The sequence below is a fragment of the Laccaria bicolor genome, genomic scaffold, assembly GCF_000143565.1.
Source record: "Laccaria bicolor S238N-H82 LACBIscaffold_34 genomic scaffold, whole genome shotgun sequence".
Classification (NCBI taxonomy): Eukaryota; Fungi; Basidiomycota; class Agaricomycetes; order Agaricales; family Hydnangiaceae; genus Laccaria; species Laccaria bicolor.
In genome coordinates this window covers 281287-294488 of record NW_001889905.1, presented here as the reverse complement: position 1 = coordinate 294488, position 13202 = coordinate 281287, and the positions used below count along the sequence as shown (strand labels likewise).

Below are 13202 nucleotides of genomic sequence, written 5' to 3'. Positions count from 1 at the left end.
TGGACTGCAACCGGTCCAGGACCGACCCAGATATTGAGGGAACTGAACCAAACCACCTAGGACCGGTCTTTTGCGGTCCATGATACCGGTTCAGACCGATCCAGACCGGTTTTTTTGCGTATAATTTATTACATCAATATAAACCATTTGTATCTCAACCATTATTACTCTGAAAAATAAACGGGTTATATAAAATAGTAAAGCATATAAATACCTGTCATTCTACCAATTTTCAAGAGATTTAATGAAGATTTGACATAGCTATGACTGAAACTGAATTACATCTCCTAGAGACTCGGGTAAAATATGGATTTGGTTATATCTTTCTCAATTCTTAACCGTTTTTGATGAAACAAAAACCCAATAAAAGGCAATAAACGTGGTTACAAGGCTATGTAACGCACCTGACCGTTTAACCGGTTGCAACCGATTAAAACCGGTCGTTGAACGGTTTTAAAAGATTTTCGAAATGAGGCAACCGGCAACTGGACCAACCCCAAATTGGGGCAACTGCAACCAAAAAAAAGACTGGTCCATTGTCCAGTTCAGTTCGGTCCACCGGATTTTTGCGGTCCTATGGACTGAACCTTTAAACACTAGCGGGTGCCGAGGACTTAGTATCAGGGAGAGGGCATGCAGCATTGATAGGGTAGTGCAGGAATCTCCAATTATAGATTAGCAAGGGATTATTGGAGGGGACAGGTGGTGTCCCTACCTTCCTCCTACCTTTCTACTTCTACATAGTATGTATACCTTCCCATATAATTGTTTTTCTTGTACATGAGGAATACATATTATTTCCATACTGTACATAATTGGGTACTCGGTCACCTAAGACCGTTTTATTCATTACCAGTGTATAACTGTGTAGAAATGCCTGAAATTTTAAGAATGCGCTTTCTCGGATATCAGGTACTCGGCCACCTTGAACTAACACAAATTTGTATTGGCTCTGTTTGGTTCATTATGTTTCAGGATCACTGCCTGTAATAGGAAATACACCATTTCGAGGCGCTCAAGAATCATCCATCTGTAACTCAGTCAGTTCTATTCCAATTTACACAAAATCTTTTGGAGGTTTCAAAGGAAGTTCCATAAAAAATTCTTCTCACCTTTGAATATGAGATTTTTATAGTTCCTAAATTTATAAAATCACTATTTCACATGTTCGCATTTTGGGTCCTTGACGCCAAAATGGCAACCAGCTGGGAGATAGGAATTGAAAAAAAATCTAAAAGATACCCAATATGATGCAGCATCATCAGAAAAAATTTGCGTCCGCTTAGGTTTGGTGAACTGGACACAAGAAATCTGGCTCATGCTCCAAAACCTAAAATATTTTCTAATAGTATGGTATATATGCTGAATATCTTCAGGCTAATACACCCTGTTGCTTTGTACTCAAATGAATTTATAATTTAAAAGGATATAAATGAACTCAGTACTTTTGTTTTACGATTGGTATAAGTTTCGTTGCCCCAGTGCGAGAGATATCTTGCCACAACCTGTTCTATTTTAAGAAACAGACCCTGATGGCTGACCGACTACCCTTCCACAAGCTTTCTCCCTTTTGCACTTCACTGTTCTCAAGATTTAACAGTGCAGTCGTGTAAGTAATGTCCAGTGCTACCTAGAAATACAAATTTTATTGCTAATTGTCTATGTCTCAACTATGTAGAAAATCAATGGCCGGCTTCCCAGGGTGACCAGGTACCTGATTACATACAGTATTATCCTGCCATTTACCCGAGCACAGAAGGACTTGTAAAAAAAAAGAAAAGAGGAACTGAAGTTGGACACATCTCAATGTGTCGAGCACATGTAAAATCGACACACTAAAGAGCAGGAACACATTGGGAACGCACCAATGTGTCGGCAATTCACTGTATGTGTCGTGTTATGACCCTATGTGTCGCTGTCCTGATTTGGGGAGTGTCAATCAGCAAATCAGGGGAAATACCCTGAGCCATCATAAGGTCCAAAATCGATCACAATTAACTACAATCATCACAATTTACCATAATATTTTGACTTCCCTCACAATGGCTGAAGAGGCCTCATCATCACTGCGTTTTTAGACAATCTCTCACAATATACAGCAAGATTTCACAATCTCGTGCCACTATACAATCCTTTGTTACATTATGATTCATTTTGATAGATTATGAGGAATTTTCTTGCATTCTGAGCCTTTGGATTCAATGGTTTGTAGGGTTAAAAGATATATATTATGGCTACAAGATACAAAAACCAATGACTATGAATTACAGTGGAAGCCTGAGCTGAGGGAAAGGGGAAGGAGAAAATTCTGAAGTAGCAAGGATTCTCAAGAGGTTGAACACTGAAAGGTAGTCCAACAGAATATCAATCAATAGGGGAACCTTGAGCATGAGGTAACATAACTCATGAGGCAACAAGAAGAGAACTACTCGCTGTCCCCCCCAGAAGTGTGGCATCTGCATGGGGGTGGGGAGTAGGGGGTGGAGAAGATGGGGGGAGCCCGCTGAATATGAGCCGGACTACTGACAGAGTGAAGGTGCCCTCCAACGTGTCATAATCCTAGATGAGATCCATTAGGGGGGGTTTCAATTGTGCAAAGGTACAACTCACGAGATGGTAAGACCAGATTCTGCCAGACTAGTGGGGGTGGGCAATCCCATTGTTGCATTTGGGAGCATGATGTAACATGCTGTGACTGATTTCCCCAAAAACAGTGACCCAATGTCACATGTGCATCACACATGGCCTCAAACCCAGGCTGCTCACCATAAACAAAGTTCTGAGCAGTGCTACGAAAGAAAATACACATGAATGTAATTCTATATCATTTGGAAGTACATTTCTTAATTTAAGTCAGTCAGAATCAGCATTTAAGAGAAGATAAGATGTAAATGCCATATATTCCTCAATTTCATGGCCACCCTCATTCCTAGTGTGTGGTGCATGTCTCCCTGGAACAAAAATTGTCAGAACATCTTCAGATACTATAAAATGAATTTAAGAACTGCTTTTAGGGTTTCTTTATGTAGATATAAGCTGCTTTGGTACCTCTTGTTGTTGCTGCTTAGCAAATAATAGACTATGCAAGAGCAACCACCCACCCCCAGGTTATGCTTCAACAATGAAAGATGATGAGAAAAAAGATTCAAACAAAATGTTCTTGATAGATTTTTTATATCTGTCCTGGAAGTGTGAGATATCGCATTTTTTGGAGGAGTTTAGTGCAAAGGGAAGGTGATTTAAAAATTCTGGCCTGAAGATTTGTGCCTATATCAACTGTCCATAATGAAAGTTTACTCAGAAATGAGTTGTTGAAGGGGGAACCAAGGTACCAGAATGGGGGGCCTATTCAGCACCATTTGGCAGGGAGTTTTCTCATTCCACAACTATAAGTAGATAATAATACAAGGCTACTTGAAGGATGTATAGATTTCCTATCTAAATCACATTCCTGCACGTTGGTCAATGGAATAGAGGTGGATTGCAGTGGTGGCAGGACTGGGTCAGTGTTTCGCAAGGGTGTCACGTGACATGTGTGATGTGACAGGAGTGTCACTTATCGGCAATTGCCCACCCCCAAGACCAGAGAAGCACATACACCAACTCACAGATGCAGCCAACATTGGTGAGCAGGTGTATGTGCAGACTCAGGCCTTAGGGAGTGATGGTGGGGAGTTGAAACATTAGAACGTTAGAGTCCTGAAGTTCAGAAGTTCAACATCAGTCACATGGCACAATGTTCCGAACTCAGCCGATGGGCACATGACTGTGCCCAAAGCTCAGGTTGACTTGCTGCCCAAAGTCACAAAACGCACTTGCAACGGCAGATTTATCCAAGATTTATCTCTTGATCACTTGGGGAGTTATCAAGAAGTGTTTGCCTTCATCAAGAGCTGAGAAGGCTGCAATCTGATAATTTCTTACTTCATTACACTGTCTCACAATTGGAAACAAATGATATATATATGATTTTGTCCAGCTACGAGACTACAATAATCTGCATGCATCCTTGTGAGGCACACACAAGCATTGTGACAGATTGTGAGCTATTGTGAGGGATTGTGATCTTCCAACATCTGACTAATATCTCGTGAGAAATAAAAGGTCATATCGGAACTTCACCGATTTACTGACGGTGTCATTATTCATATACACTGGTCGTTTTTGACTAGTCTCGTTCCCGCTGTTAAAGAGCAGGATCAAGTGCTTCGCAGCTGAGGGAGGAAGATAAGATCCGATCAGTGGACTTTAAAGTCGGAGGTGAAAAAATGAGAAAATTCACATGCAAGATCCTGCTCTATAACGTCTGGTGCAATTTGATAGGAAAGGGTAGGCTCGAGTGACAGCATGACACATCTGCCCTTAATTGAAGCAGAACACGACGCGTCCATCCCTCTTCGCGGGAACCTACTTCCATACTCGGGCACTGACCTCTCCGAATCAGGCTGCATGGCGCCTACACAATTACATCACGATAGCCACCGGAAAGAAGTCGAGCAATCCGCCATGCGCTTGCAAAAAGCTCGGGATGATGCATTTAAAAAACGAGGGTACCAATCTGCATCCACTCGCGCAACATTGCACATGGAATTCTGCTGTCGTAACCCAGGGAAAGTGCCGTACCCTTGGCAGGTGACATCAGAGAGGCACTACACCTGGGGCTGGATTGCTCAGTTATAGCGGGAACTGGTGCAGGAAACACCATGCCGTTTGTAATGCCCTTGTTTTTAGATCCAAAAAAAATTGTGGTCGTTATTTCACCCTTGAATGCATTAGAGGAGGATCAGGTGAATACTTGCCAGCATCTCTGAAGATTCTCCACAAGCTGAAGATGAAAGGCTGAGAGATTTAAATTGATGGGCTTTTCAGCAGTTGCTGTGAACGGCAAGACCTATAATGAGTCCATACATAAGGTTCTCACATTCTGAAGAGTAATTCATTAAAACTAACTTTCTATTCTTGAAGGAAATCGAGACGTTACAGCACCAGGTCATTGTCACCTCACCAGATATGTGCCTTGAACACAATGGATTTCAGAAGCTTCTAAGTGATCCAAAATTTGCTGCCCATATTTCTACCTTCATTATTGACAAGGCACACTGCATCTCTCAATGGGGCGATAAATTTCGACTAGTATATTCAGAACTCGGGACTCTGCACTCATTTGTTTCAGCAAATATTCCCTTCCTTGTTACGTTGGCAACACTTCCTCCTTTGGTCTTAGCTGAAGTATGGAAAATCATGCACATCCAGTCTGATAATTCCTATCATATCAATCTTGGTACTGATCGGCCCAATATCACATGGTTTGTTCAGTTGATGAAAGGTGGAAAAACTAATTTTGAGTCATTGGACTTTTTGGTACCTTCTGGAGGTTCTGGCGATGACAACATTGATCTCATTCAATCCATGGTTTTTTTGATGATATTAATGTTGCAATGGGCGCGATGAAGTGGTTGCGGAGTCGATTGCCTTTACACCTACAGGGACAGATAGCAGTCTACCATTCACGCCGAAGCAAAGGATTTTGATGGAATTTCATAAAGGTAAAAAAAAAATTCTACTAACGACGGAAGCTGTGGGAATGGTTTGTTTTCAGTGAATATCAACACAAGTAATAGCAACTAATGAAAATATTTAATAGGGCTGTGATATTTTGAACATCAAGCGTGTGGTGCAATTTATGGTGCCAGCTTCTCTTCTGATCTGGATGCAATGAGGTGGCCGTGCTGGGAGGGACAAGTCAATCAACACACAAGCAGTTCTCTTGGTTCAACCAAGTGTTTTTCAAGAGATGAAAACTGCTGCCGAGGATGCTGACGAAGTTATGAAATACAGAAAGGATGTAGAGGAAGGACTCTGGGTGTGGATCGAGACAGAGGGGTGCCGATGTGAAGTTCAAGCTGAATACTTCAATGATGGTTTGACTCGTCAACGTAAGGCACTCGTCAACAAACTCCCACATGTTGTTGACCCACATATAGGTCCAATTGGGATTTGTTGCAACAATTGTCTTTGCAAGACTGATCCCCATCACATCCTGCTCTGCACACAGACCATACCACCACAACGTGCCGATTCACCAAGTAGCAGCACAGAAGACTCACCTGCAACGTCTCACAATGTTCACAGGAAGCGCAGAATGGCTGAGGCAGCCACCATTGCTAATCGCCATGAAGCTCATTGTGAAGGCGCCCAGGAGCTTGTCGTTGACTGGCATAACAAAATGTGGTCTGAGCTGTATCGAAAACAGCTGTGGGGAGTTCAGGTCTTGCTACCCGATGTCGTCTTGACCACTCTGGCTTCAAAAGCTCACTTGAAGACTCTCGAAGAATTGACTGGGGCTGGCTGGAGTCCTGTCCATGCACGTCGGCATGGTGAAGAAGTTGTTGAGATGCTATCGCGATACGATGTTGACTTTCTTCATCGGCGGGAAGCGGAGCAGGTGGAAAAAGTGGATAGGAAAAAGGCAGAGACAGTCGCAAGAAATTTGGAGAAGAAGGAAAGGGAAAGGGTGGAGCGGCTGCGGCAGCACAAGTTGAAAAAGAACCTACCAAAACCTCCACGCGCATCGTGTTCAAAGAAACGGCAACCCCTTGTTGATAGCACCACCATTCTCAACCATAGTGTCCAGTCTGGACTGTCAATCTGCATACAAATGGTGCTTGGAAGCTCATCCAAGATGAGGAGAGTGAGGGTGAGAATATTAATCTGTCAGAGGAAGAGGAGGATGAGGAGGATGAGGAGGATGAGGAGGAGGGTTGGGAGGATATAGAGGGCTATGAGAGTGAATGAGATGTTGCCAGAAAACTGCATTTTCTTTGGATATTTTTCATGTTTAGCATTATTACAACACTTTGAATGTATAAAGTAGGCTATTATACAACTATTCTACAAAAGAAAAACTAAGGGAAGTGATCACAACTCATTCTGGAATTGGATCAGTGGCTGTGCAGCACCTATTGGCCCAAGGTTGCCTCCTTGAAGAATCTCCTGACAAGAGTAGTACTAGAGATGAGAATAACTGAGAGAACAACCACAGAGAAAGAGAGACAAGCAAAAAATGAAACCCAGGGGAAGAGAGAGGTGACAAGGGTGGTACTAAGTTCTAACAATACCTGCAAAAATATATAGTTATATGCTTGAATTGAATGATCTGCCTATATCTATACCTAAAGCAGATGTTCAATTACTGAATAGATCCTAGATGCAAAACAATAATAAGATGTATATGCATTTCTGAAGCTCAAGCACAAACCCTCACTTGTAGTATGGACTTGGATGCTTTTTGATGGAAAAAAGCAGGCAAAAGCACAAAAAAATGGGGGTGTTTTGGGTCTACAGGCTGTTGAGGTGGTGGTCAAGTGTAAAGAAGCTGTCTCCAAGAAATCCAGCAACATTCCTGCATGCATGAGGGTGCCATGCAGATGCCACATGTTGTGCAAACCCATTCTGGAATTGGATCAGTGGCTGTGCAGCACCTATTGGCCCAAGGTTGCCTCCTCGAGCTATTAGCTTCACAACAGATAGGATTTGGGCTTAGGTTTGCAGAGACGAAATCATCGATTACTATGTGGCTACAATCCTACAGGTCCATATTTTTAATTACTAGCCTTTAACCATGTAAAAGTGCTGATTTTCAAGGGTATCTCGGCACAGGTGCCACAAATAAAAATTCTGGATCCGTAGATCGATTGGAATTTGAATTCTAAGTAAAATCCGTCTGCAAATCATGTTCATACGTGCTGTTGTTGAAAAGTTATAGTCCAATCTCTTCAGACTGCCTCATTTGGCAGGGAAAACAGACTGATTTCGCATTTTTGGAGCAATAAATGCAATTTCTCCAGGGAAAACTCTCCCAGTGGATTCATTCACTTAATTCAATCAAACCCATTGCAAAAAATATATTGAATAGGTGCTGTGGAAAGTACAAACTCAATGTCTCAAGATATTGGGCCTGTGACACCATGTCATGGCATGTCACTGGTCATCACACTTACCAAGGATTGTGCAACACCAGTGCAAGTGGTAAAGTGCTTTGTATGCACTATTTGTCACTCTGTCTGTACGGTTGAGAGTTCAATTCTGTCAGGTTGCGCTTTTTTTTATATTATATAATAACAACAACAGTGACAAACTGCTGGTCCTACTGGGCTCCCTGTCCCTGGAAATTCCTACTGGACTCCTACTGGACTCCTACTGGGCTCCTACTGGACTCCTTGTACTGGACTCCTACTGGACTCATTCCTTAAAAATCCAGCAGAATTCCACAATTCCTGGTGATTTGGGATCATTCCAGTAGGAGTTTACTAGGACTCCACTAGGACTAGGGTACAAAATTTGTATGGTGATCAGCCAGCATGAAATTTGTCCCAGTCCTAGTCCAGTCCAGTAGGATTCCGGGAATCCAGTAGGAGTCCGGTAGGAATAGGTGGGGGAGAGTAAAGAGCTCCCCGAGATGCGTGTTTCTGAAGAATGTCCCCTGCCAAATTTTTAAGACCTTGCAGTGATTTTGTCTTGAGCTTGCTGAGAGTTTTGACACAAGCAGCCTCCAGCCAGGAAGCGCAAAAATGTGCTTCACTCATGTGCTTAATTGCCTTGTCAAGGTGGTGCCAAAACGGACCTTTTGTTGATTGAGTATTAAGACCTTTTCATTTTACTGAGTCAAACGCATGTTGGAGTCCACCAATGCCAGCCGACATTCCGAGATACTGCTTATGCAGAGAATTAGCAAGTGCCATGATGAGATGGAACCAACCAAATATTGGAATCATGAAGTCCATTCTGTCAAATGCATTGTGGTCTTCATGCCGATATTTCCAAAGCCCTCGGAGCCTCTCTATCATTAATTGATCACTGATCCAAGCAATGATTAGTTTGAGACCTGTCTTCATTTTTTCATCTTCTGAATCGAGGTGGAGTTGCTTGAACCATTCTTCCATGACTTTGAGGGTGCCCTCATAGCTCGCCTCTTCAATTGGACAAGTGCCTAAAATAAACTGCTTGGTTGCATTTTCTAATCCAGCTTCGAGTTCATGGACAGGAGGTGGTGCAGCAAGCAGTGGATCATCGTGGTGGGGGTAGTCTGAGAATTCTGGGCAATCAAGAAGAATCCATAGGATGTGATACTGATGCTGAGATTCAATGCAAGCATCAACATCAGGTTCCCCATACATCACGTCGTCAAATGAAAAAACCGATGTAGCTTGGCTCACTCGAAAACTTTGAAAAAGTCAATTTGTATCAGGGGGAAGGGTGGCGCACTGCAGAAGAATCCAGACAGTGGCAGTGCAACCACTGATAAAGTGGCTTTGATTATTCAGTTGTTGGGAAAATACACGAAGGGGGATATTGACATTGTCGTGTGAGATTGTCCATGGATAAATCTTGATTTCGGAGCATGTGGCCCTCATAGCTTGTTCCGAGAGCTCGCCATAGGCATTCGCAGTCCATTTATGGCTCATTGTAAGCCTGAGGGAATGAACCGCATCGAAGGTACATGCGGAAAGTCCACAAGCCTTTAAATAAATAGCCCATGATTTTTGAAGGCGTCCGTGTTGATGGGACTGTGTATATTGGCATTGTGAAATCCTATTTAATGTGGCCTGTATGCAAAATCAACAACCATAGATAGTTTGAAGACACAAGGAAGCAACTGACCATGTCAGGATCTTTGTGAGTATTCCTTTTTTCTTGTTCAGGACTAGTGTTCGAAAGTCCGGTTAGGTCCGGTTATTGGGTGCCCAGGGGCTCTAACCGAGACCGAGACCGGTTAGCCGTTGTCCCGAAACCTAAAATAACCTAACCGGACCGCAACTAACCAGTTACAGTCAGTTATTTGCAGTTACTAACTGGTTAGGACCGAAAAATAAAGAATCGGTTATAACAAGGCAAATATGCTCATATATATCTTGATAGATATTATTTCTGCATATTCTAGCTTTAAAACGAGCCCAAGAACGCTAAAATCGGTGAAGAATTGACATATTTATGCAATTATCCTTGAAAGTCTACACATTTGAGTGATATTTTAGAGATTTGACCGTAACTTAGTCAAATTTTAAGTGTTTTCGACGTTCTCAAGTGCGTTTTGAAGGTGTATAATAGGGCTGGTTATAACTGGTTATAACTGGTTATTTAATGGTTAGTTAACCGCAAAATAACCGGTTATTCCATTTTCGAAATCAACTAACCCTAACCGCAGTTAGGTCCGGTTATTTTCCGGTTATTTTCCGGTTATTTTCCGGTTAACTAACCTAACTTTCAAACACTATTCAGGACTGTATGCTGCTCGACGGAGCACCTCCCACAAATTGGTGCAGCCGCTTTAACCTCATTGGTGAGAGATTGAAAGTCAAGGCTTGTGAGTGTTTCGTGAGACAGTCTTCAGGGGGCGAAAGGAATAATGGCGCTGATAATTTAATTTCCCTGTCTACACAGTCGACAACACACTTTCTTGTGAAGTTGCAAAGTACCTGCTGAGCTCCTGCTGGTCTCTTCCCCTTTCCCTTTCTTGAGCCTCTGGGGGGTTGTACCATCGCTCTAGAATCCCAGGAAGTTCGTCGCTGACCATCAGCACAGTCCATGCATATTGAACCTTTGCATCTGAATGGCACCCAGGATCACCCCAACTCAATGCTTCGAGAAACAGTGGTAAATTGATTTGTTTCAAGCTCATGAAGTCAAGGACTTCCCTAACTATTCCAGTAACATCCCTTCCTTCCAACCCTCGCTTTAAAGCTCGTGTGTTCATGAGGGGAACTGGAGGTTGTGCCGGCTCCTCCTCATCGTCAGACAGGCCATCTGCAGCATCATCGGCCTCATCATCAAAGGAGTCTTGCTTGGGGTGGTGATCGCCGTCATGAAAGGATTCATCTTGGGAGGTGTAACCGCTGAAAACCTCGTCCATATGTAGGTGATTCTCGATCGACACGACGCGACTGTTATCTATGTGTTACGATTGTGACTACTGTGACACGAGCCTACTACCCATCAAATTGCACCAGATGTTCTAGAGAGGTTCCGTGCTTGTCTTTTGTTCGCTTTTTTTGCCTCCGACTTTAAACTCCGCGGACCGCCGGTCCGCTCGAACCTCTCTGAACATCTGGAGCCGAGATTAGTTTTTGACCAGCCTATCAGCAAGATCGCAAATCACTCGGGACGCTTGGCCAAGCCCGCCAACTTTGCCAAGCTGCCAAATTTCATCGCGACGTCCGAAAAACGAGGCCAGATATGAGGTGGCACAAATTCGGCCAAGTAGCTCCCAAGTGACGCCGATTCAACTCTGCTTGGATGATTGTTGATATATTTGGGCTACTACTTACTAGTACAGGGCTACTCAAGTGTAAACTACAGTATCTACAACCCTTTTCTGCACCAGAAGTGCCTCTCTTGGTTCTAGATCCAAATAGAATGAGATGAATGTCAGGATTGATGTGAGAAAAAAACATACCAAAGTTCAAAGATCGCGCGGAACCCTTCTCGTCCTTGATCGGGTTCTCCCCTGTTGTCGGGGTTGGGAAGTCATGTCTAAACGATCCTGCCTCCGGAAAGATTCGCTTGGTTATTCAACATAGAAAACAAGGCGTACGTTTACATCGAAGCAAGGACCGTCTTTGGAGTCATTAACCCATTTGTGAGGTTGATTCCGTCAGCGTCATGTGGTGCTTCGCCAGCAACAAGAGCATCGGCTATGGCAGCCAGGCCTTCAGTGGGGGTCTTCAACCCATCCCCGACGCAGCTGAGATATCCGCGTCGCTATCAAAAAACTATCAGAACACAACGTAGGCTAAGGAGATAGGCGAAAACTTACTCTCCAGCCAAAGAGTGATCTCCTCCATCGCTTTGGCGGTCGTCATGAGGTGGGTAGCAGTTTGAATGCGAGCAACATTACACACGACAGTCAGATTCGCTCCGCTAGCCATCGAATTTGGAATGTCGGCAGAACCTGTGATCATGGCTTGCACTGACGTGGTTTATTCTGTATGACGCGCTTCAAGCGGTAGTATTGCCCAAAGCGTCAGTGTACTTTCTTCAACTAAAGAACAGGCAACGCACCAGCAACTACTTGGTAAGAACAAGCTGCCATGAGCAACGCAGCAAAGTAAGATGCAGTTGCGTGACCGAATTGAATGAATTTAGAAGTGAACGATGTCGATCAGGACGATACGTCGACTCGGGGAGAGGTGAATTTGGGTGGAAGACTTTCGCGACAAGGCAGGGGTAGGGGGAGAGGGCGAACACCTGGGCGTTTGATAACACAAATGTTGGTACTCGGTTTCGATGGGTACAACATAATCTGCTTGTTGTATTGCCTGTTAAAGGGATGAGAAGGAGGGGAGGCATACAGAATAATTATACATTGAACCTGCTATGCATGAGGGTCTCGTTGAGATCCAGGACGAGGCATTTTCGACCTGCGTGGTAAAAGAGGTTTTGGGAGGTCTTTACCCTCCCCCACGTAATCCATATGGACTCCAGTGGACTCCAGTGGACTCCAGTGGACTCCAGTGGATTCCAGTGGCCCTCTTACCAGGCCAGATTGGCTGGCAGAATGCCCAGTCCACTGGAGTCCAGTCCAGTCCAGTCCAGTCCAGTGGACTCCCACTGGACTGCCAGCCACTTTCCTGAGTCCAGTCCCAGTCCAGTGGACTATGAGTCCAGTCAGAGTCCAGTGGAGTCCAGTGGAGTCCAGTGGATTCCAGTCATTCCAGTATATTATTATTATTATATATGAATATAACTAAAAAAGCGAAAACAGACTATACAATATACAAGCCATACTTACAATTTTATTGATCAATGAATGGAAGGGTTATAATTTACATATAGTGTGGGTCAGTGATAGCTGCAATAAGGATTCATGATTTTGTTCAGTCTGCGGGTTGAGGTCACGTGACTTATTTGAGGGCGTGCCATATCGTCACATTTTCTATTTGCAGCATGGTCACACTTCCGTGACCATCCCATTCCCTTCCACCACCACCACCACCCTTCACCACTCCCCTCCAACGCCGCCAACGCCAACGCCGCCCACGCCAACGACGCCCGCGCCCACGCCAACGACGCTCATGCCCACGCCAACGACGCCCACGCCAACGTGGAAGGACAGGCCAAGAACGAGGGACGGCGCCCATGACGTTGCCACGTCATGGGCCAACGGTATGTATGCCCCACCACCCCAATGCCCCGTTCTCACCACG

The 13202-nt window shown here is 44.0% G+C and overlaps 4 protein-coding genes across 4 annotated transcripts; 1 reads left to right on the top strand and 3 right to left on the bottom strand.

Moving 5' to 3' along the window:
* Nucleotides 1-2551: 2551 nt before the first annotated feature.
* Nucleotides 2552-2809, bottom strand: LACBIDRAFT_307224 (uncharacterized protein; the record flags this gene model as incomplete). The annotated part of the gene is made up of 2 exons (XM_001885834.1): nucleotides 2552-2559; nucleotides 2611-2809. 2 exons carry the CDS (start codon nucleotides 2807-2809, stop codon nucleotides 2552-2554), a joined length of 207 nt encoding a protein of 68 aa, XP_001885869.1.
* A 2047-nt stretch (nucleotides 2810-4856) lies between these two features.
* Nucleotides 4857-5451, top strand: LACBIDRAFT_307223 (uncharacterized protein; the record flags this gene model as incomplete). Its single annotated transcript, XM_001885906.1, has 2 exons — nucleotides 4857-4913; nucleotides 4966-5451. The coding sequence occupies 2 exons, from the start codon at nucleotides 4857-4859 to the stop codon at nucleotides 5449-5451; spliced, it is 543 nt and encodes a 180-aa protein (XP_001885941.1).
* Nucleotides 5452-8651: 3200 nt separating this feature from the next.
* LACBIDRAFT_331510 (uncharacterized protein) lies at nucleotides 8652-9464 on the bottom strand (the record flags this gene model as incomplete). Its single annotated transcript, XM_001885833.1, has 2 exons — nucleotides 8652-9222; nucleotides 9265-9464. The coding sequence occupies 2 exons, from the start codon at nucleotides 9462-9464 to the stop codon at nucleotides 8652-8654; spliced, it is 771 nt and encodes a 256-aa protein (XP_001885868.1).
* Nucleotides 9465-10432: 968 nt separating this feature from the next.
* On the bottom strand, nucleotides 10433-11957 carry LACBIDRAFT_331509 (uncharacterized protein; the record flags this gene model as incomplete). The annotated part of the gene is made up of 4 exons (XM_001885832.1): nucleotides 10433-10940; nucleotides 11325-11334; nucleotides 11453-11539; nucleotides 11813-11957. 4 exons carry the CDS (start codon nucleotides 11955-11957, stop codon nucleotides 10433-10435), a joined length of 750 nt encoding a protein of 249 aa, XP_001885867.1.
* Between the last annotated feature and the right edge of the window lie 1245 nt (nucleotides 11958-13202).